This window comes from Eleginops maclovinus, chromosome 21 (assembly GCF_036324505.1).
Source record: "Eleginops maclovinus isolate JMC-PN-2008 ecotype Puerto Natales chromosome 21, JC_Emac_rtc_rv5, whole genome shotgun sequence".
Taxonomy (NCBI): domain Eukaryota; kingdom Metazoa; phylum Chordata; class Actinopteri; order Perciformes; family Eleginopidae; genus Eleginops; species Eleginops maclovinus.
In genome coordinates, this window is record NC_086369.1 from 10,891,522 (window position 1) to 10,916,159 (window position 24,638).

The 24,638-nt window shown below is 43.8% G+C and overlaps 1 protein-coding gene across 3 annotated transcripts in view; it reads right to left on the bottom strand.

Annotated features, from left to right (window-relative positions):
• Positions 1-3,649: 3,649 nt before the first annotated feature.
• Positions 3,650-24,638, bottom strand: part of nrp1a (neuropilin 1a) — a 56,700-nt gene continuing 35,711 nt past the window's right edge. For 2 of the 3 annotated variants that reach the window (XM_063912865.1, XM_063912866.1), the window contains 11 exons: positions 19,999-20,154; positions 17,998-18,142; positions 14,405-14,736; positions 13,025-13,169; positions 10,880-10,990; positions 10,174-10,224; positions 7,192-7,335; positions 6,797-7,074; positions 6,596-6,692; positions 6,431-6,484; positions 3,650-6,315 (listed from right to left, as the gene is read on the bottom strand). In XM_063912865.1, coding sequence (XP_063768935.1) covers positions 6,029-6,315; positions 6,431-6,484; positions 6,596-6,692; positions 6,797-7,074; positions 7,192-7,335; positions 10,174-10,224; positions 10,880-10,990; positions 13,025-13,169; positions 14,405-14,736; positions 17,998-18,142; positions 19,999-20,154 — 1,800 coding nt within the window. In that variant the 3' untranslated portion in view covers positions 3,650-6,028. The remainder of the gene's footprint in view (positions 6,316-6,430; positions 6,485-6,595; positions 6,693-6,796; positions 7,075-7,191; positions 7,336-10,173; positions 10,225-10,879; positions 10,991-13,024; positions 13,170-14,404; positions 14,737-17,997; positions 18,143-19,998; positions 20,155-24,638) is intronic. The other variant, XM_063912867.1, reaches the window with a different exon arrangement.

The following is a 24,638-nucleotide window of genomic DNA, read 5'->3' on the forward strand; positions in this document are numbered from 1 at the left end:
AAACCATTTACTCAAAAACCATTATCTTGAAATAATATAAATCAAAAGGAAATCAATACAATTATAACAGTAGTGTCGTTGAATGCTGACATATGAATTGTTAAACTAGTGGTTAAGTAGATGTGCAGTAGCCTGGTTGTTTACTATATTCATATCAACATGGTGATATAAGTAGGTACATTTCTATCGTGTCGTTTTTCTGTCTAGTGAACTTCTAAACTACCAACATGTTTTGCACCTTAAAAGGAAATAACAGTGTTTTGTTTTTAGTTTTTTTTACTTCTTACTACTACAACTGCTGTTTGTGGTACCCTTTGACCATATACAATATACAAGTCAGATTTCACAAAACTAATTAGTATTAGAACAGGGCCTTTTTTAAACAATGGCTAAACATTGATACCTATTGCTGTAACTTTGATACCCCTACTTTTACAGACAATCATTCAAATAACTATATGGGATGGTTGGGTGAAGGCTCAAACACAAAAGGGCAAAAAATGGCAAACACAAGAATGAAATAACTGGGAATGAATTATTATTCATGCAGACTGACATAACGTACACATTTCAAGAGCTTTTATTCTGAAGGCAGCTGTTAAGGGCTTCCCGTTTTGTTTTTGCTTAATGTTGCTGACTGAAAGCAGCACCAGTCTGACCCTCTTGCCCACGTCACTGTAGAGGACACCCCCACTCACACAATTGCCTATTTATACAGATGCTGGCACCATGTCTATTCAATGTTCCATCAATGTGTTTCTCCATCATAATGGCTGTCTGTCATCATCATCATCATCATCATCATCAATGCACTGCTCTTTTATTAAGTTATTAAACCCCTACTAAATTATTTGTTCTAATTTTGAAAAACCCAAACAAAAGGAGCAGCAGAGGCGCTTTGACTGCACCGTTTTTGGATCAGTTTCAATGAAAATAACCATCCCAGCCAGCTATGTATTTACTTTCCACTTAATTGCAAGTTATTTCTGTCTCAGCACTTGAGATTTAGTGGAGAAAATGAGAAAGAAAACAAAGCATCATGTCTGCAAGACCCCTTGAATCCTGTTTAGTCCCCAGGGAATGTTTCCAAGGGAATGCAGTGCTATCTCCTTGCCCTTTAGACGGGTGAAAAGTTTAATCTGCTTCAGCTGGACCAAAACTCTACATTTTGTCCATCTTCTTTAATACTGGAGTGGATTTTAAAATGAACAACAGTTTGAAAATGAGGTAAATAAGTATGACTAAATGATCCAGATGAAACAGTTCTTTCACTAATACAAATTAATGGCTGGATTGCATGAATCACAATGAAGAGTGAGCAGAAATGAACAAAAAAGTAAAGAGATGAGCGGTGACCCAGTAACAGGAAGCTGAGGTGATAAAGATGAGGCAGCGTGTCCAAAGGCAACACAGGAGCATAGCAGAGGTTCAGACAGACTGGATGCGACCCAAGGATGGAAGACTTCATGGAAATTCTTTTTATCAGATTAAATGTCTCTCCTCTGACTAAAAATGGTCAAAAGTTGGTCAAATGTAAAACTAATTAGTGACAGAAAGTCCTCTTTACAGATGAACACAGTAATAATATTCCTATTTTTCTATCTTAACAGTGTTATCTTTTATTTAAGTGATTTAAAGTGTTCATGTATACTGTGTACACGTTAGTAGTTCCAGGAACTCTGAAGCCCCCTTGTGGTGAGTTGTGGTCATCACATGGAGACATATTTAAAAGCAAAATGCAATAATAGTTCCTTTACACTTTCTTGTTTTTCCTTTCATAGCATCCAACAATCCTGCCATTACTTTAACATTGAGAAGAAAAAACTGTCCTTGTCATTGCAACATCATAACAGGTATTTTTCTATTTATTTGTATAGCAGATAAGACGTATATATGACGTGTCAGTAGGAAAAGCACAGGTATTATTATTATTATTATTAGTAATAATAATACTCTAATCAGGTGTGAATTCAGTCATCATCAATTCCATTATTTATACAGTATGTGTGATGTACCTACTGTTGCATTTCAATGGATGGAAACGTACAAAAAGAACAATCCACACAGGCACTGGTAGACTTAACTATGGCACAAATGCCCTTTGTGTAATGAGAACTCTTTATTTAGCAAACTATGTGACGTGTTGTATTAACTGTCGGCATCCAACTCCTCTCCATTCTGACATCCATACCTTGTTGTAATACTCCACTGTGCCATCTAGTGGTGAAGCGGAGGACTACAGGCAGAGTTCACAGCAGTCAGGGGCGCTGCATTCAGTGGTGGATGTTGTTTCCATATCTTTTAGTCACACACAGCAACATGTAGTTTAAAAATCAAAAGTTAAATACTGGTGTTGTCCCTGTGACTGATATCTTATTTTAATATTCATCAATTGTTAATACAGCAGCACGTTTTTCTGTTGTAGCTTTTTGAGTTGGAGCTTGCTTTGTATACTGAGCTGTAATTCAGTGTATGGGTTTCAAGATTAATCTGAGGCATAGTCAAACGATTCATAGACTTTTTTCTCTAATCTTTCTATTGTTTACGACATATTATACATTTTTATTTAGTGCAGCAACTTATAGAAAGGAGTACAGTCATACACCACTGACAGTTACTGAACAGTATTTTTTCTAAACTGTGAATCTTGTATGTATTCTTTGCAAAAATAAATGTAGATAATTGCTGGTTTCTTCATTGCTTGACTGGTTTATTAAATAATGTAGGATCTTTGCTTCAGGCCGTATTAAAAGAGATAAGAAAAGGATTTGGCAGGGTGCTGAGTAACACATCTCTTGCAGTTAATTGTGCGCGAAGAAACGATGTTACAAGTCTAATTTGCTTGTTTCTGTTAATGGGGAATAAGCATTGCTGCTATTTATCTAATATGTGCTAATGTCTAAAGACATTAAGCATCACAAATAATTGCCAATATTCCAAGTCTGCTAAAATAAGACAGTGCGGCACTTGTGGAGACTAGTTTAGTTTCTGTTAATGATAGAGCAACTAGCAAAGCAGCTGAGCGACTGTGGCTCACATCAGGTTCACATTAGTGGTCAGTACCCGCCCTACGCTCTATGGGTTTACTGCTGTTTACTAATAGGTGGGTAATAATTACGTAGTTCACTTGAGTTGCTGCTCTGAGATATAGGAAAATAAAGTCCCTGTTTATTACTTGCTGACAGAGTTAATTACTAGGTTGCATGTTATCTTAAATCTCTTGCAACAACTGTAATTGAACAATGACCTATAGTAAATAAATGTTCAATTCCTACATTTTTCATTTGTGTCTCGAAGAGCTATGGTTGTAAGAAAAATCTGGACAACTTGCTTTTGTTTATATCAGTGTCTTGCTGTAATTCAAGCTACTTTGATGCAAAAACCAGATGTGCCTTCAGAGAGCTGCCGGTTTAACCCTTAACAGCACAGCTCGGTCTGGGAGGAGAGTTGGAGTTTCACAAAACAAATCCTTTTTTTTAAGGCCTTGCTGTTTATTCATTTTTTCCTACAACAGCAAATTACAGAAGCAGTATTGAAAATAAAAGTCTTATTTTCTTGTTCTTGTAAAAAACCAAACAAAATCTGCACAAAATTTGAATGACAGTACAAAACGAAGCGCTAATATGCCATGTAAATGGAGGGAGGGACATTAATGTTGGAAAATCTTTTATGCCTTTTTCAATAATGAAAACATCATAATATTTGTACATTTCAGAATTATATCACATAATCTGAAACTATATATAGATTTATAAAAAAGAGGAAAGAAACGAACACGTGTTTTTGACTTTCTCCTGTTTTTTTTTTGCAAAGTACTGCTATAAACACATAAACCTCTTAAATATATTTATCAGTGCAACATTGTTTGTTTTGAGTCCACGCTACAGTATCCTTTTTCTCTAGTTTAGCAGACGTTGCTGGAGCTACAGTCCTCCGTGTGGCTGCAGACAGAAAGGTGTCGAGGTGGAGAGGAGTGGGAGGTCAAATCGGAAATGAACAAGCTGAGAATGTGTTCACCACTGCACAACATACAAAGCACACGGATGTGAAAGACGTCACCCTTCCCAGGATTTTTGATTGTTTTATTGTGGTGTTGAAAAACCACAGAGTTCCGGTCCCATGGGCCATTGTGTCCTGAAATTGTCAATCTCACAGGGAGTTCCCCTTGCAGTGTCTAGTGGAGGAATTGCCCATCCATACATCCATTTGCAAACAAGAGTCTCAAAGATTCAAAGAGTTCACATAGAGGTGACATCTGCATTTCCTTTAAGCTTAAAAAGAGATAAAAAAAAGACTGTCACACATTGCTTTTCTTTACGTTCCCCCTCTTGATTTTCTCCCCGGGGGCTTTGACCGAGCAAGCAGTCTTTTGTGAGTGATGACTGTTATTGACCTGTGATCTGTTAGTATATGTGTGTAAGTGAAAACCCCCGGTGATAAAGAAGGGGACGACCATCCTTTGGTAAAGCCACACACAGGGAGGCCAGGTGACCTGATTCAGGTGATGCCACTCGATCCCCCCGCTGCACCAGTGTCCAATCCTAATGACATCAGCTCTGACATCAGAACGTTATGGCTGCTACACGTGAAACACGTACAAGTTCTTTGCGGGCCGAGAAGGCCTTAAGCTACAATACAGCATGTGAACAATACAAACTGGGTTTATCTTCAGAAAAACGTGTCTGGCTAAAGTAATGATAGCACCATTCTTCAGTTAGTGTGTTTACCCCTCTGTTAATAGGCTCCTATCAGGAGGGAATCAGAAACAAAGTGCATTCAAGCTGCATTGTCCAGATTCATCAGTGATCAATCCACAGTGACGTTGGGAGGGCAGAAGCTAGCGTAAGTCTTAAGCAAAGTCATGACGATTGTTTTTGGTATGCTGGCAGACATATGATATATTTCATCACCTCCTTTGCCGTTGTCATGAGTGTGTTAGAAGTTATAAAATGTTCCCGCAATCAAACTCACAGCAGAGATTTGATGAAGATATGCAAGGTTCGTTTTTTGTTGTTGTTTTTTTTCTGTTACTTGATTCGTGGGTGTTTTCAGTGACGGATGGCTTGAATGCACATTGAAATCACTGTAACATCAAACAAATATTTCTCATCTGAGCAAAGTAATCTAAAAACCATAACACTGCACCTTCCACAAAAACAGTCAGAAGATTGTATTTACACACGCACACACACAAACCCATGAAAAAAGGGATACTGCAGCTTTTTTCCTTTTTACTTTCTTTAAAAAGGGCAATAAAATATATTAAAACGTATTTACAGTGTGTGGTTTTTGGACAGAAAACAACAAAAAACAAAACAAAGCGCTGTGACTGATATCCTGTTTGCCAGGTATTAAAGATAATGACCCCCTGTTTCCTGTCATCATAACTTTTGCCAAGTACAGTAAAAAATTCCCCCGCCATATCAACAGAGGAGGCCAACCGAAATGTACTAAAGGCACTGTCAGAACCATACATTGCCATGAATGGGACCCTCACTTTAGAGTGACAGAGGTCAAAGGGGAAGGGGTACATGTTTCAGGGTCCTGGGTTATGGGCACACCCTGTATGCCACGCATTGGGCCGGATATGGTTCATTTTGATACATCTCTTTCCGACCTTGAAAATAAACAACAGCCTTGAACTGATAATAAAAAAAGACATTTCTTTCCCAGAAAACGATAAATACTTTAAACATTATTAATAAATTGGTCTCAACACCAGCATCCGATTGTAAAAATGAATGGAAATCAAAATAGAAAATTAAAATATCATCTAAATCATCTGTACATATTTTTTTTTCCGTATTTGTATTTGTACACAGTGTCCCCTACTGGTAGGTTCTTTTTACTGCAGCTCCTGAGAAAAGCGTTCTAACCTCCCATTGGTTCCTGAACCTGTCCCTCATCCAGAGAGTTGAGGGTGTTGGCAGTCCTTTGAGCCTGCCTCCTCGTGGATATACGAGAGGATATGCCTACAAGCAGTCTTGTGCACGCTCTGCACATGTTACAGTCACATGAATGTCCCGTCTCACGCCTCCGAGTATGAGCTCTGTACATTGAGTTTGTCTTTCTTTAACTTAACGCCGTCCACTAGCTCAAAGTTATAGTTCTCCAGGGCTGATAAGTTCCTGTCCGACATGCCGCCGTGCGAGCAGGCGCAGTACAACACCACGCCGCAGATGGCGCCCAGAAAGACCCCCAGGGCGGACATGGCGATGATGGTGATGAGGATGGGGTCGAGCGTCTTTAGCATGTTGCCTGCTCCGCTGATCTGGTTGGTCTCCACAAAGTCTGGGTATTCAGTGATGTCTTCAACTGCAGGGGGAAGAGAGAGGCAGAGTGAGATGTGAATATAAACTTTGAAAGGTGGGCAAATAGTTCTCAAAAAGGGAAACGGCTAAATAAACCCTCCATGTGTGAAATGACTTACGGATTTCATTGAGGCGATCCTCCGGCAGCATCGGCTCGGTGGGCACGTCAGGATCTGTTCAAACAGAAATTCTAATGAAATCCAATGTCAAAGAAAACTGTGTGGTGAAATTGCAGATTGAGTGCTGAATGCAGGCCTCGAAGCCATGAATATTGAAAGCCTTACCTTTGCAGTCTGCCATGCTGAGTCCATCCAGAACCTTAATGTCATCAACAGCAATGTCGCCCCAGCTCTTCCTCTCCACCAGACTTTCCAGCACCACCTTGAAAAAAAGAGCAAAGTGACTTTTCTGGTAACCTTTTTTTGAATACCACAATGAAAACACCAGTGGTACAATTCCAATATACTCGTGGATTAATCGTTTACCTGATACAGCTTGTTGGTTCGTGGCACAAGGACACGCCCTTCCCTCCAGCGGTTTCCTTGGTGACCACTGACCGTCCACAGCAGGATGTCAGCCGGTCCGTTGGCGGTCTGTACGCGCTGTTTAATATGTAGTGTGCCGATGTGTGGCCCAAACATGTGATACCAAAAGGACACACACAGGTCTGAGTCCGGGGAGCTGACCACAGGGCTGACCAGCCGAGCCACCTCCGTCTCCTGGGGACTCGTCGCCAAGGTGTAGATGAAGTTCCCTGATCCACCTGTTGGGAAAATAACTTGAATCAGTGACAGACAAAAAACTTTGAGGCTGAAAAGAAATGAAAGAAGGTTCATCAAAAGGTTGGACCAATAAAAGTAGAGCCCGACTGGGTCCTTACCTGTGTGGTCCATGTTAGGTCCAGTATTTAAGGTGGGGGTGCCGCTGGACTGGATCTGCCACCCGGAGCCAGTGTCCTCTGATCTCCAACTGCAGAAGGACGGGTCATTGGCCCAGCCGAAGTCGCAGGCAAACCACAGAAAAGCTGCAAATGTGTCAAAAAAGAAGGTCAAGGTCGTGTGACAGGAGATCCCACTTCATCATCTCCCTTCAATGGTGCTGTTCTGCACTTTGCACTTTACCATATTGCACTTGTTATTATTACACCTCAGTAACTACCTAAATATTCTATTCTGCCTGTCTGTATATGTTGTGTTTAAATCTGTGTGTACTACTATGTTATATGTTGTGTGTCAATTTTTACTTGCACATTTGGAGTATGGGGATACGCAATTTCAATCATCTGTGTAATTACTTGTACTAATTGCATGATCTGATCGACAATAAAGTTCACTTTGACTTTGACTTATGAGAAAAGCAGAAATTGCCAGGAGCTCTGGGCTGCCCCGAACAATGACCGGGGGGGCCTGTCATGATGTGACTGCAGGTTACACTTTGGAGCTGATCAATACAAAGCACTAGAGGGCAGCAAAGAACTGCGGGATGTACGCTTGAAGTCCCATTGCTGGGGGAGATAAAAACAGCTAACTCAGGAGGCAGAGCCAGACAGGGACAGCTATGGCTCAGAAAGAAGAGCTGACAGCGTAGACCTCATGCAGACCTTATGTCTTGGCTACGGTAATGACTTCTTTAATGAAAGTAACGGAGCATATAAAGAGGTATAGAGGGACACTTAGAACAGGCAGAGCACAGAGACAGGGGAAGAGGAAGATGGGGTCTAGACAAGGTGTCCAGTGGAGAAAGCCGCATTCACAGCAACCCGCAGAGAGCTCACGATTTTAATGAGAGCCGAGACTTGAGGTTTGAAGACAGCTATGGTAACAGTGCCGGGGCCCCGTTCCAACAATGCAAGCCCCCACGGATAGACCCACACAGTGCTGTGTCTCAGTAAGTCTCAGTAGAGGCAAAAAATGTGTGGGAGCGCAGGCTCAGTGTTTTTTTTTCTTCAGATTGGATAAAGAAAGACTTCCAAGGAACGCAAGGGAGCAAGATGTTTGGGATGTTTGCCACGGCCTTAAACTCCAGCATGAGATGCCTTTAGAGATACAGGGAGGTGGCTCTCTAAATGAGCCAATTTTCCCTTTAATAATGGGAATGTTTTAACTAGCTTCTGCAGGCAGCGGCTCTATTTGCCCATTAAACACAAAGGATGGAATTCCCATGTGGAACCACATTCGAGACGCCAAGCCCATTTTTTTCCGTCAAGACAACCCAATCCCAATTAAATGTCTTTGGCCTTTCTTTTTCCATTCTTGGGAGGCCTTTGCTAAGGCTACCAACACGCTCTGGATAAGATGAGCAGCCATATGACTCACTCTGCCATTTGATGAATAGAAAAGGATAGTTTTTTTTCGCAGAATGCCATCAGAAAAGAGATCCTTGGAGATTAGAGAGCACGCACACACCCAACAGACACACACAGAGAGGCAAGACTGATTACCATGCGTGGTCTTCAAATAAAAAGTCAGACGGATGAGTGTTTATCTACAGAACTGTAGTTCTGTTTATACACACACAATTGTACAAACACACACCTGCACCTTAGCTATCATCTATCATAGCTGGGGGCCCAGCAGACTGCAGACAGCCCACAGAGCCAGCTGAAGGGGGCTGGGTGGAGCCTATGGCCCATTAGCCAAGGTCAGTCTGGGGCACAGCCTCTCAGCTGGCTGCTGCCTCATCAACCTGCTACAGGAAACAGCACTATGTGTGTGTGTGTGTGTGTGTGTGTGTGTGTGTCTGCATGTGACCCTAAAGCACATCCAATTTCCTGTGGTCATTTGCATTGTGCTCTTCTGTTTTTGTGTTGTGGCGTGTGTGTGTGTGTTGAGTGTGTGGCAGAGTCGGCCCAGTGATTAGTGATTATGCTGAGGAGGCAGCCACAGAGCACCAGTGCTAATCATCAGCTAGCCCTGCATCACACAACCTCCCTCACCCTGTCAGCAGGAGCCTCTCAGGGCCGTATCATCAGCTTTAATAACAGACACACATCAGAGGAGGGAGGCCGCCTCAAGCTGGCAATCATTAGGCTAAGGTACGCTTTTTGATAAATCTATGGAAATTAATTCAGGAAAACCTTGAGCGGTTAAATATTTACTCCACGATTCAACACTCTCATCATGTAACGTTTGAAGGCATCAGGTTCAGCATTTAGAGAGAGGTGGAATCATCGAAGAGAATGAAATAAATTGGCCACACTTTCTATGACTGTCTATAATGCTAAATAATCACATTTAATCTGCCAATTATTTTTTATGACTTTAAAGGCCAAGTATCAGAAAACTGAATGTTTTTCCGGATCATAGGTTATTATAAGTCCAACACTTTCAAAACATTATTATCTTCTCGGCATGGTAATGTGATTCCAAGTTATATAGTTTGGTTATAGTATTTGGTTATTGTTGGGTTTAATTAAAGTGAAAAAAATATTCATTTATAAAACATCACCAATGAATGACCATCAATTATCATACATTACATTATAACTCCTTATACAATGTGATTTGATGTGTTGTTATAATTCTTATAAAGCATTAATACATGCACTCCTTCACACTTAACATTGTACATTTACACTATATTATTATTGCCTTTTTGTACTTTTGTATATTTCATTTTCATTCATTTTTATTTTATCTTTTAGTTCTAATTATTTGTATTTGCTTTGCTTCTCTTTGTATTTCGCTGCTGCAACGCACACATTTCCCAGTTTGGGATAAATAAAGTACTTCTGATTCTGAATACTACTGCTAATAAGTAAATGAACCAATGCTATAAGTAGATTACAACAAATGGTCAGTATGTATATCATGCTTTTAAGACACAGGCCGAATATGTGTGTAATAAATGTGTTTTTGCTCACCTGGGATAGTATCCACTTCAGCAGTAGTGGTCTCTGGCATTATGGTACCTGCTGTGACAACACAAAACATCAGCATGGTTAGCCCAGCCTGAGAGCTACGTTGTGTGCAAATAACTAGTCATGCATCAGACGTCTCCGTGCTAGTTGAAAATATAGCAGAACACATGCTCTGTCTTTCTCTCCAGTCTGCTAAAGGCCCTGCTTCATATCCTACATCACGCATTATATAACACATGTAACACGTGACTGAGACGGTGCCATGCTTATCTTTGGAGACTGCTGGTTAATGGGGAGTGTAGGCAGCAGTGCAGGCTCAGGGAGTTACTGGGTCAGTGGGAAATGAGGCCAAGAGGAGTGGAAAAGAGGGTGCCGGTGGACAAGGCAGGTGAGAGATGAAAGGATAGAGAGAGGCAGAGAGGCAGGTGTGTGTGGCACATTTGGCGATCTTTGGAGCCTGTGCCACAATCCTCTAATGTGAGTTTGCAGAGGTAAGAGGGGATAGACCGAGGGATGATGCAGCTGCAGATAATTAGAGGTGTGTAAGCGCCATCATGCATGTGAGCGCAGTAGGTGGCAGATTAGCTGCGGTATCAAATCTGACTATAACAGAGAGGAGTGAAGCAGATAGAGTGTGAGCGGTGGCAGAAGGAAGTGCAAGACGGGGGGAGGGGGTTTAGCTGCAGTCTCATGTGGGCGATGTTAGCACCTGTCACGTCGTAGTCATCACCTGTGCCGCTGTGGCAGCTCGCCTGGTCGTCGTCACAGTCGTCCGTTGGAGTGGTGCTCGGGAATACCGTGGTAGGAGGGAGTGTGGGAGCTGTAAAGATGGAGAGGAAGAGATGGAGACCGCATAGGTTAGATTTCAATTTCAATCTTGGATGAATGCCTCCGTGATTTGGTTCATATTCAAAATGTGTAATAAGCAAACCATCAGTTCCCTTAACGTTACACTGAGACTGAGAGGGAAAACGCTGCATGGTTTGAAATCAAACTAGAAGTGAATATCTCAAAGAAAAACAATCTTGGAATAAAAGTGCTTAGGATTTTCAAAGAAATCTGATGTAAGGAGTGCTAGCACGGGGTGTTTCTGAAATCTGAAAAGGTAGATTTTACCACCGGCTTCATGAAAGAAACAAAAACAAAGAAACCTGAAAATATGTTATTTGGAAGCTCAGCGTGTTCTGCCCACAGTAACATATTGGGCTTCTGAGCGATTCAAATCCCTCCCTTCATCATGCTACGGAGGTGTGGGTGTATAAATAGAGATAAAGCCTGGTCCTTAGAGCAGCGGAAAACTTTAGAGATGCAGAAACCTGGTTGGGATTGGCTATATAGGGAGGGCCCTCAGCTGCCTTAGTGGCCTATCATTATGGCCCCGCTAGACTTGGATGTGGGCATGGCCCTAGATCCACCCCACTCCTTGCTCCGCTGCTGCACAGCCGTCCTGCGGTGTGTGTTTACACTGAATGAGTAATAAACGGGAGAGGTGGAAAGAGAGCGAGGCAAAGACAGATAGGGGGAAAATGCCTGTATGTGTACAATATCTGTGCATGTTAGTGTGTGTGTGTGTGTGTGAGGTGATGCCCTCGCTCTCTCCCTGTGGGAGATGAAATATGAGGCAGATCAGCCTCTGTCAGATTCAGGGTGGGGAAGGTCAGGGATGGGGTCAATGCTGCGTCAGGGGAGCCTCTCACAGAAATGAGGATTTAGCCCTCCTGGTATGGCCTGCCCCACACACACACACACACACACACACACACACACACACACACACACACACACACACACACACACACACACACACACACACACACACACACACACACACACACACACACACACACACACACACACACACACACACACACACACACACACACACACACACACACACACACACACACACACACACACCACACCCACACACACACAGAGAAGCACCTGTGTAAGTGCCTGGTTGTGTATCCCAGCCTGTAACCACATTTTTGGCAGGGTGATTGCGGTTCCTCTGTGTGTATATACAAGTATGTGTGTGTTTGGTATTAACACTGAAAACATGCATTATCATCTGACTAAAGCCCCCGGTGGGAGTCCATGAGGCTTACAACGGAATGGGCCTCCCTGAAATCCAATATGTAAATCCACTTAGAGCTAGCGCGCCGCACACTCTTATATGCTGCGCTGTGCTACATCAGCTTTGAGAGAGACAGATAAAGAGCTGGAGAAAAATAGGGGTAATTTTAAAGATAGTCAAGTGTGTGCGGTCCTTTGAAAGAAGCAAGACATGCAGGGGTTGGGAGGAGTGCGACGGGGTCAATGTTGCAATAATCCTACCGGGCCAGGCGGGCTTTCATTTGATCCCCTCTAGAAGTGGCTAGCTATGGCGGCAACTTTGATGTAACAGGAAGACAAGACAACTGTCCCTTGTAGGGATAAAGAGCAGGGGCGGGACAGCTGTTGGCTCAACACCGGAACCTGCCACGTCTTTAAATAACCCAGGCATGAAGTGCAAGCTACTTGTCATTAGCTCTGATGATAGATGTGTGCGTCAAGACCTGTCAGATGCTAATAAATGTCTGAACAAACGCTCTGGGTCAAGGTAAGGCTGTCATTGTGGGTAGAGAATGAATATTCTGTCTGATAATGTCAACACCAGGAGTTAACATTTCATTTCCATGGTGAGAGTTATCAGCATTTCATCCAGCTAGTAATATTACCACCATTACTGCTGGTGGAGAAATAAATAGGTAGGAAAAACATCACTTCTTTGCATCTTTTGCAGCAAATCTTTCAGGATATAATGGACAGATGACAGAAAATGCAATGAATTTTAATATAAGTTCCAGTTTACCTTCAATCTCACAGCCCAGGAGCTCCAGCCGTAGGCCCATGCCAGCAGGAGTGGCCCTCTCCGGGTAAATTCTGATGAAACGAGTCTGCAGGGCCTCCACCGTCCTCAGCTCAGGAGTGTCGTAGTTGCTATTCCCTTCAAACATCTGGCAGCGAACAGAAGAGAAGGTGGACGAGAAAGAGAGTGAGTAAAAAAAAGACAATACTGCTGGGCCTTTGACAGATCCAGCTCTTCAAATGCAGATACCCCGAGGCAGACTTATCCCTGCCTCCTGAAAACCAGAGGCAGGATGGCATGTGCTTGGTAGGTGGCAAGGAAGAACAGAAGGTGACCAGCTCTGTCTTATCTTGCTGACATCTAAAGCATGGCTTAGGCAAGTGAAGAGGGGGGGGGGTGGGCAGTGGCACAGCATGGCACACAAATCTCTCAAAGGAACCTCTGGCTCCTTCAACCCTGCCTCTGATCTTCCTCAAGCAAAGGAATAAATGAGGGGAAAAGAGGTGGGATGCAAAAGTAGAAAGCAAAGGAGGAGATAAGGGAATGATGGAAGTGGATTAATGGGTGTGATCACCTGGAAAGAGCCTGGTGCACCTTAGATGCTGGGACCATCTCAGGCGAGGGGAGAGAGGCGGCTAACTAGGACAGGGGGGATATGGATCCTCCTTAGTCCCTTCATAAATCAACCATCAGCCCATCTGGATCAGATTTATGCCCTGTCAGGGACGCTTGTAATTGGGGACGGGCTGTTGCAGCTCTCCTTGGAGGTGTGTGTGTGGTTGTATATGTGCTCGCTGTTGCAGATTCTCTGTGTGTTAGCGTGTGTATGCATAGGGGAAAGTGTTGGCGTGTGTCTTCCGTGCGTGCTGTGGCACTGGCAGATAAATCTTGGGTCACTTCTCTACGTTGCGCATTCTTTCCTCCCTCGTCTTCTTTTTTCCTCCACTGTTTCCCCCCCCCCCCCCCCCCCCCCCGGCTCCCTTCACTCCCTCCTTCGTCTCTGGAGAGGTTTCACTATCCATTGAAAGGGTTGAACGGTGTGTGTCGGGCTGAATACAAAGCAGGGAAAGAGAGAACTGGGGAAAAGGCTCCGAGAGACTTGAGATGCTTATCCTAATGTGATTCAAAGCACTGCTGAAATTGACTCGCAACGACTTCTGTATGACTAACAACTGCCAGGCGCAACGTGGTGGAGAAAATTGACTGAATGTGTCATGATCTGAATCGATGAGCGGATGTGTCTGAGAAACATGTCACAATGTTCTTTTTCTGTTACAAATCCAACTACTACAAAGAACTTTTAGCAAACAAAGTAAGCATGAAGTGTTCTTTAGGGTTATGCTTCTAGAGTAGCATATAATACATGCAGAGAAACAGCCTCACCTTTGGCTTGTTGCCACTGCTGTCCAACACCATCCTCCAGTCGGAGCCATTGTTGCTGTAGCCGAGGCGGAACCTCTTCATGAAGACTTTGTTCTCACGGTGCTTCCCTCCCTGGATAATCAACCCTTTCACCATCTTCTCATCCCCGAGATCCACCTGCAGCCATTCGCTGGTGAAGGGCTGGGGCTGGGGCAGCAGGGTCCACCCCGTCCTGCTGGTCAACAGGCGGGCGTTCTCTGGCACCCAGCTCCGGTCCGTGTGGGAGGACGCAGTGATCTGGTTATCCGTGATCAAACCTGATACCATGCCCAGCATGCCCGAACACGGGTACTCTGAAAGACAAAAGAAAAGCAAAAGGTGTTGAGCTTGGAAGAGATGATGTGCAACAAAAGACTTGACCAATACCTAAAGGCCTTTGTTCGACATCATTTACCATTCTACAAGCCTGCTTTGGTGAGTTTGAGGTTCAACAGAACTAGTGGAACACCAAGTGAAGAGGACAATCCCCCAAACTCTTTGTGATGTTGCTGTGATCTCTCCCTCTATTCCCCTCTTCTATGTCTGCAGATCTCATGCATACTAATACCTCTGCCTGAAGCGCTTGTCTCCAGGCAGCCAATTAAAACCCTCCTCTCGGTTGGTGCTTCCACGTCCTGCATTCTGGGAGTGCTTGTTCTTTTCATCTCCCTTATCCACCCCCCTCCTTCCTCTATAGACTCACATATACAAACACATAAAAACACATTCTCCCTGTTTTATCTGCTGCTGCACTCATCTACCTTCTGCTCCACAGCTGTCAACATCTGTGCGACTTGTCTTTTAACACAGTGTTGTTTCCTGTCCACATTTTCAAAGTGTTTCTCCTCGGATCTTAACCTAGCCTATTCTCTGTAGGTTGAAGCATCTTTGGATGTGTTTTCCCATTCGTTTCAAAAAAGGAGGCAGCTGTTTCCTTATTCTTTCTCATCCTTTTTCCTGATACTCAAAAGCAGAGCAGGCAAACAACCTGTTGTTACAGCTGGAAAGCATTTGGATGTTAAAACCAGGAATTTTGTTTTGGCAAATTCCACATGTTGTCACCCAAAAAGATTAAAGGTAACATTCCAATCTATTAATACACCTTAATGTTACATTCAGTAGTCCTAGAGAAAAATGGAAAACTAGGGTTTCGTGAGTGTAAAAATGACTTTTGAATCCAAACAGAACCCAATGGAACTCACAACCTTAATGCAATTGCTAATGTTCTGATAGCAGTTTGTTTCAGGGGTTAATCCTCCTTTCCTCCTTACACTTAATCCCAAGACACTAAGTCAGGGACCTGACTGCAATAAAATATTTACTATCTGGCTCCCACAGAGGGATAAATCCGTGCATTATTACATCCTTTGTGTCTGTCTGAAACAAAGTGTGCACTGTACCGCTGAAGGACTCAATAGCATAGCTGCATCTGGGAAAAAAAAGAGTGAAAACTTGGAGAACAAGGCTCCATTCAGATTTCTTTCTCAAAAACAGCTCCTACGCAGACCCATGAGACAAATCTTGGGTCCTGCATTCTAGAGCTCAAGGAAGAAACCCCTGGCGATGTGGAAGCCTCTGGACTGTACTACCTTCTTTCTTTAATCTTGGCCATAATCTGTTTGAGACTGGTCCTAGCCTAGCTGAAAGCCTTTGAAGTGAAAGTATATGAGAGTAAGGTAAATGTGTGCGATTGTGTGTCTGATCTGAGTTTAGACACTTGGGTGAACTCCCTGGGTCATCTGGAGATCCTAATCGACTTCAGCTGCGATCAGAGAAGCTTCAGAGATGGCAGGCACGCAACGACACACCCTGAGGAACAAACGTGTGTTCGTGTGGACTGTGAGTGTGTAAAGGGCGATACACGGCGGTGCGGCCAGCGTTTAGGGTTTGGGTGGAGCATCAGTGGTTCATCAGAGATATTTATACACCAGGGCATATTTACAAACAACAGGGCAGTGGATCTTTTTATTAATGAGTAGATGTTGTGAATGGCAGAGGCACGCGACCATGATGATTTAGTGGAAAACATCTTGCAACATTCTGGGCGCAACTGCTCCTCTAATCAGATGTCTGAATTATGGTCTTGATATCTAAAGTGGAAGTTGGGAAAAAATGCATAAATGAATAGTTTCATATAGCTCCATAGAGCTCACATTTTGGTGCACTGTATATGTTTTTCAGGAAAGGTGGAGGTGTACTAAAAAATATTTCTTTCAACAAAAGTTCTCAGTAAGTATCCGAACTTAAGGTAGAACAGAGTGAGTCACTGAGTTTGTGTCGCCATCCAGAGCTTGGCAGTTCTTCTCTCCGTCAGCACTGCCAGCATGCAGTGGACCTGGCAATGACTTCATAGCACCCAGGGGTGCTTACGTCCTTACAGAGGCCCTGTGGTGACTACGGTCCTGTGATGTGTTTACGCTCTGTACAGCGGTTTGGTTGAGTGCCTGAGACACACGCCCCAGCTGTAACCCCGGCTGTACCCACAGTGCCCTCGGCTTTTACATGAAACGCCTCACATATGTAAAGCATAACTCCATACAAACATAAAAGACTTTCAGATAAGCATGTTTGGCGGGCTACAACTAATCCGGACCCAAATTGTAATCCAAGGATTAATGCTGCACTAACAACACTAATAACATGTTGTTGTTTTTTTGTCCTTGTGAGATATACTCCCTGTTCTTATACGAAACACACAGACTAATTAACATTCAATACACATGCTCATAAGCCCATAGAGATGCACACAGATGTGCTGAAACCATATGAAAGTCAGCTACACACATACACCACTCATTAAAATAGCATCAACGGAAAAGCAGAGATAAGAGAAGCTTTAACAAAATCAAAGCTCTGTAAGCAACAGACAGACTGTGGCTAAAGAGGAGGCTGAGCACGGCCCTGCAGGAGGGAAGGGACCGTATACATCCCACCCTGCTCTGGCTCTCTCTGCCTAACAGCTGTTAGCTCCATTCATTATAAATGAGGTACATCTAAACATGGGGTAACATAAATAGGTAATCCTCCTTTGTGTGCCACTCGTCTATTATGCAGCAGCTAGCTTTAGCCTTAGAGCGGGGCTCTCACACAAATAGGGCTTCATCCAACACCTGGCAGAGGTAAGGTGTTTGTGCAAGAGGGCCAGACAAGGGAGTGAAACTCACACCGGGCCATGTGTAGAGATACTAAATCGAGTCAGTGGACTCATCTGATTATGGCTTTGGAAGATGTTCAGTATTATTAGATTATAAGCAGTATAATGCATTGCTGTGTTGAACTCTGGGAAAACACATAAAACCGTACACTAATCTAATTTCCATGCAGAATAAAGCTATATTTTGTCATTTCAAATCAATGGCACCATTGTGAACCAACCAACGTACTATTAATTAACTTACATACTTTTACATTTCGTGGTCAGTAAAACTGCGCTTGCCTCATCACTGTATTCAGAGTACTTGAAAGAGCCAGTATGAATTTAAGGGAATAGGGAGATTTCCATATGTGTGTGTGTGTGTGTGTGTTTGTGTGTGTGTTTGTGTATGCAGATCAGCAGGGATCTCAGTTTCACCAACCTGATATCTTACACCCATACACCTCGAAGCGCAGTGCGATGCCTGTTTCCCAGGTAAAGGGACGGACCCGAAGGAAGCGTGTCAGCGTGGGTTTGGGCAGCATTGTCTTGGTAACGTCTGTTGGGTTGGTGTTGCCTTGGAAAACCTGTGATACAGGCGGAAGGAAAGTGAATTATTGACATGACGATTTGCGGAAGTTCGTCTGAGACCTTGGCTGCATTGAATAAAGAAACGGAGCGTGAAAGCAGAAAAAGATTGCTTTTCGATAAGATGCTGCAAGTTTTGTCAAATATAAAAATTGCATTAGAATATTGAATGGCTTCTTTAAAAGCACAATCTTGCTATGCTGTGTTTATACATACGTGACACACATGTAAGACAGACTAAATGGATTTCCCCATCACCCCTGAGATGGCCCTCCTGCGCCATATGTAGCAGTAACAGGTCGTGGCATGTGGCTGTGAAACCTGAGGCTGTGTGTATAACAAGACCAGATTGGCTCAAGATGCCCTTTTTCTGTCCTTCAGTTCCACATTTGGTGGACGTTTTACTGCAGTGTCTTGTTTAAAAGGTCAGAGATGCCTCTGTTCTCCCCTGGGGTCTGATGACAGTTTACTAGCACCATTCGAAAAGGCCGGCCACCCAGAAAAACAACTCCCCGAAGTCCGTCACAGACTATTCTGCGTAATTGAATCACACCACTGACCATATGACCTGCTGACCTCCCTCGACGGAGTAGCTATGGGGCAAAGGGGAGTCCAGCTGAGAGGAGCAGGATGGACAGGCAGAGAGAAAGGAAGCAGTTCTGCTAATCTAGGATGGACTAAAACAGCACCATGGATGATCCATTATTCCATACAGCCTTCCTACACTTCTGCAACCCAGTCCCTGAGCGATACCTGTCACTGAAGGACTGCAACAAAGTCATCCACTCTCCTAAATGTCACGATGAGTCTCTTCTGCACTCGCTAACTGTATAAAGTGGCTTTCTCTGGCGCTGAGAGGCCAAACTGCAGGCTCAGCATGTAGCAAATGGTGCCCCTCCGCACAAAAGCACTTTAGGGTCCAGAAAAACACAGGCCTGGCTTACCACGGCACCTTTAAGCCACCACTTTACAGACGGGACTGTGTACTCTGGAGAGACCATAAAATAATCAAGCCCGGGGCCATGTGTACTGAGGGACACAAACAGGCTTGTTTGGATGTTCTGTCGCTGTTGAGAACTTTTATTGTTCCGCTTGCGGCCTCGCTGTCTTTCAATCCAAAATTCCTTGTGGTATTTACACATCACACACATGTCTCCATGACCCTTCATACACCCACAGCGGAGGGTTGTTTGCCTCCAGATGGAGAAAACCTGTTCCGATCAGCAATCAATGGTTACAGCTGCCGCTCTCCGGTCAAGCATGCCATTCCCTCTTCTTCCCTCTCAACCAGCTGCTCAAACATGACAGCCTCTCCTCTTTCCCTCTATCCATTTGACTCTTGTTTGTCAAGTCTTTTGTCATCCCTGCTTCTTTAACGACAAGTTGACGGGTGCCTGACATGAAACAGAGGCTACATTCCTTACATAATCCTCCCTATGGCTACTGCAGCTCTGCATTAGCAACGCAGTCTGTGCTGGAAATACCATCCACTTACGTAGACGGTGGTGGATATATTACCAAACAGTGGAAAGTGTGTAATTGCACGTTGGGGAGACAGAGACTCAAGTACATATAGCTGGGTATTCCCCCTTTTGATGAGCCCAAAGGCAACTCAAAATAGAGCACCACAATTCAAGACAGCAGGCTACTTAACCAAGATGGGATATTTGAAGTAGCATAAATGTGAAGCGATGGCTTTTGTGATGGTGGCAGAAGCATAAATAAACCATTTTTTATTACTAGTCTGCTGTCCTGTAGAGATAGGGGTTGCGAACACATTTTTAAACGTTTTTAAGAGCGTCACTTTCCCCCATCATTTCATTACTTGATCATAAAAGGTAATAAAGTGTCCTACCTTTTGTTTGGAGCCTTCCTTCAAAGTGATCCAGTCCTCTCCATTAGAGCTGACGTCCACTTTGTAGGACTTGACAAAGTAAGTCTTCCGCGTCTCCTGGGAAATGGCGCCCTGTGTACCTATGGCCGAGACGAACCGCAAGAACCCAAGGTCCACCTGTGGAGGGTGAACAAAGAGGGACAACTGAGAAACGCTGCTTAAAAAGTTCCACAGGACAAGACAAGATTTTCTCTTTAAGTGTCCAGTAGAATGTCAAAGTGGGCCTCTCCCACACACTCCCCCCCAAGCCTGAAACGCCTCGATTGCGGTCCTTTGTTTACTTCCACGACAAAGTGACATCATTATGTTACACTTGTATTGGCTAGTGCTCCAACGCATTGTGTGTGATAAGCTATGGGGCTGGTTGACAAATCACAACAGTCACAGTGGAGGCACAAAATACAAATATGAAACCTGAAAATAAACACAATAGGGCCCGCTTTAAATAACTACTTACAGCTGAAATATAGTCCTTAAATCATTACCTTGAAAAAGGGCTTTTAATGCATCGTGTGTATTAACAATGCAGTGACAAGTTGGGTAGTGAAACATAAAACCCCACTATTAAAATCACCTCTGGCCAGAGTCTGTTACCTGGAATTTAATAAACAGCAATGAAATGATATTCAGATTAATGAAAGAGACACAGGTTGACAACTTAATTTCCTGAGATGGGAGACAAGGGCTTATTGGATAAAAGTGGATGTTGAATAGAGCGAGGTCCGCTGCAATCACATTATCAAAATTGGCCAGGAGGAAAGAGAGATTCAGATTGAATATCAAACATTGGGCCTTTAAAATATGCAGGGCTTTATAAAGTAATCATGAACTGCTGCGCATTACTGGACGGCTATTGTTCTCTCACAGGGAGAAAGCCAGAGGCGTTGAGGTCAGGGAGGCACGTGAGCCAGTGTCTGTTCGGTATATATTTTAATGTGTGTGTATGCCGATGCTGGGCAGAGGAAGTCACTGGTTTGCTTCAGACCTGTGTCCGTCTGTCAACCATGAGCATCACTGCTAGGAAAGAGAGAAAACATGCACACACAGCCCTCCACATGTCACTCTGGCTTCTGTTACTGTGTTAAGAATAGCCTTTTGATGATGTTAACGTTTCCAACTTCACTGGGCCTTATGAGGACCCTGGAGGGGAGGTCAGCTTCCCTTGGTTCTGGGACACACAAGGAATTTTTCAGCCACCAGTGATAACAAATTCTCTCCTTTTGACCTCTGTGGTGTCTTCTTAACCCCACCGTACAACCCCTTCATCCACAACGGAGGAGAAGGAGTGTAGTGTGAAACTGAAAGGCTTTAGAAAAAGATTGCTAACTCTTCAGTCCTGAAGCAGCGTGCTTAATTTTAACAAGCATTAACAGCGTCTCTGACAGGTCGAGCTGACGTTAATGAGGAGTAATGGTGGTTCGTGCAGCCGCCGTTGAAACAGGGGATCGAGGCTGGAAGCAGTGGTGGAGCAGGTTTTTCCAGACCATGATGAGAGACGAGGCCCTTTGATGTTGCCGTATGATGGAATGGCGACCCGAGTCTTGAGTAGATTACTGAGCAGATCTTCACTGTGTGCTTGTGCAAGGGTGTGTAAGAATGAGCGAGAAAATCACAGCCAGGGCGACCTGCGTCCTAAAATCTCCATCGAGCTCTGGCATGCTAAAAACATACGTTCAGAGCCAGCTAGCACTGTCGGCCAACCTTATATACAGTATGAACCACACTTAATGACTCGAAGCAAAAGAGCAGGAACGGAACATCTGCATGCCACGGAGCGCTGGTCATTCGTGCGCCTCAAATTCACTTCTAGGAGTAAGAAATACATAAACAGATGGGAGCAATAAATGAGGTTCCACCATGCTATTCTCTCGCTCTCTCCTGGCTACTCATAGGATTTGGATGGTTGGAGACTAACAAAAAAGACAGACATACAGAGATGGAATACTTTTGTTCCTGTCTGCAGGCTCAAGGGGCTTATACAGTAAGTCCCAGATTTCTTTTGGGTCCACAAATAGAGACAAAATCAAATCTCTTCAGCTTCAGACGGTTCTCATTTAATAAAGCAGGAGCTGAATTCCTCTCCGCGGCCATATGTGCCAGCTCTGGATGAGGAAAGCACAGCGGATGGCAGCGCGGCCTGTGCCGGCGTTTATGAGCCCAGGCAGGTCTCTATAACATCTGTGTTCAAATAGCCAGCCTGACTCATTTACAATCTGCACCAATGGCCATGCAGCTTACTGAAAAGGCTTACATAAAAAAAGGCCTAATAGGAGGACTTGGCCTTGGGATTACTCTCTGAAAAAGATCTCATTAGGAGTAATGGAGAAGAAGAGCCTCTGGGAATGGAATGAGTGGCGGGGCTAATTGGGAACACTCATTGGTGTTCAAACTCAAACAACTTCAGAACCTGAGCGTGCCGAAATATGGGTTTGAAGAGGAATGGACTGATATATGACTTTAATCAACATTCAGGTCCAGCTGTGGTAAATTTATGTTCTTATTTAAAAGGCATCAATTTAAAGGGCGTGGTGAATGGGCCAGTTTGAAGGAGCTGAAAACTCTAACCGAAACTTTTTGTGGTTTAATATTTTCAGGGTTCCAAGAACAGTAAAGATGCCAAAGCAAAGAGAATAATCGTGCATTTTTGAAGATTTTTGGCACTAGGATTTAATGTTAATGAATATGTTAATAGACAAAAGTAGGGATAAGGGATGAACTTGAAAGGGAGGAAAGGAGAAGGTTGAGAGCGGAAACAAGCCGCTGACTGATGCCTTGCATGATGTGAAGGACAGAAGCATGGGGTCTCAAGTGAAGAAGCGCACACACTCGATCAATTTCACAGCGAGCGGGCTGATATCAGGACTCGGGTAATGAGTAGAGCGTGATTTATTAATGGCTGCTTGTTAGCAGTGGAGGAACGAGGCCGAGCATGTGCTAACACAAGGGTCAGGGAGAGGAGCTTGGGTGTAAAGCAAAGTCCATCCCACACCACTACAGTGAAAACATACATAATGATAATGATTACTAGTGGGACTCCTTTTAGCCCAGAGCCACAGACAGCCCTACCTGACCTCTATGCATAAAGCAATAACTAACATTTAGAAATGGCAAGCGGTGCACAGCGGATCCCAGGCAAATATATCACTCTCGCATGATGAACTATTTGTCATGGAGCCCTGAAAGGCTGAATCATGCTTAATGGGTGATGTAATCACTGACAGGAAAGGTATGAATTATGATTCCTAATCCAGCTTCTATAGGGATGTGGTGCATTTTGGGACTTCGCTGATCCAACAGAAGAAAGCCTGTCTCCATATTGTTATTTCTCCTATGAGAGTGCGTGTTTGGACCAAAGCCCACCTATAGACAGATGACACCATGCATTCTGGGCATGCTGGTGCACTTATATCCGGAGGGCCACACACACACGCACACACATTCTGAACCATAAACATGCCAGGCAGGGTAAGAAATCACCCAGACTTTTCAGAATCTTTCCATAAAGCGACGACAGGCTGATATGTGGGCAGGGATTTCAATGTGTCCTTGTCTCAAAGAGGTTTCTCCTGCTCCAGAATAGTCCAAAATATGTTTGAGTCCTGTGTGTGTTTGGGGTGTCTCTACCATCCTGTTGTGAGGCAAAGCGATGACTCAAACCTCACAACAGCTCCAGTGGTTTCAGACAGTAATGAAATCTGAGAGGCAGATCATCAGCCGTTTAAAGTCATACTATTAGATCAACATACTGAAATCCATATAATTGAAGCGTATACATGTGTATAAGTATGGGATGAGTCAATGCCAGACAGGTAGTTGTGTATTTACATGTTTCTACAAGTTGGAAGAGATCATTTTACAATTATCTCCCAGCAGTTGCGGATGCCGTGGGCGTGATCATTAGGTCTATCCATTATTCTGTGCATTGTGTCTGTGCAGCATGACTCAGATCTGCAGCCAGCAAATCCTCATGACATGTATTGAGGCTAAAGCCTAGTCATTTTTGTGTGGGTGCAGTGTGGAGACATGTGGTTTATAAGGTCGGGGAAGGAAACAGCAAAGGCTCAAAAGCTTTATCTCTCGCTGCTTGATTGGCTTATAATTGAGTTGCCAAGAAGCTGTATGCGGCAATCCGTACTCTGGGTGAAGTTTACCAAATACTCTCTTTTAAATCAATTGTTCAGCTTCCCCCAACACACACGGGGGGGGGGGTCAGGTTCCCATGTGTGTGTGTGGGCTGCTGACTGAATAACCGAGGCCTCCAGGGAATGAGTTTATTCGTTTTCCCACTCCAAAAACAACAAGAAGAAGAAATGGCGAGGGTGAGGAAGTGAGGAAGGAGGGAGCGCTCCTATGTGTTCCAAAGTTAAAGAGCACACATAGACAGAGTCCTGGAAACAACATCTGGAAATCCTTTATGGGTCTCACAGGATCTTATAGTTAGAAGAAAGATAGCCTCGAATCATCGAGTACAAGCAGAGCATCTTGCACACAAAATCTGATTACATTGTTTGGTATGAAGATAAGGAGATCCTTTCTAGCCCCAGATGCAGTCTAAACTAACCACCAGCAATCATTTCACAGATTTTACCTGCAGTTCTAAA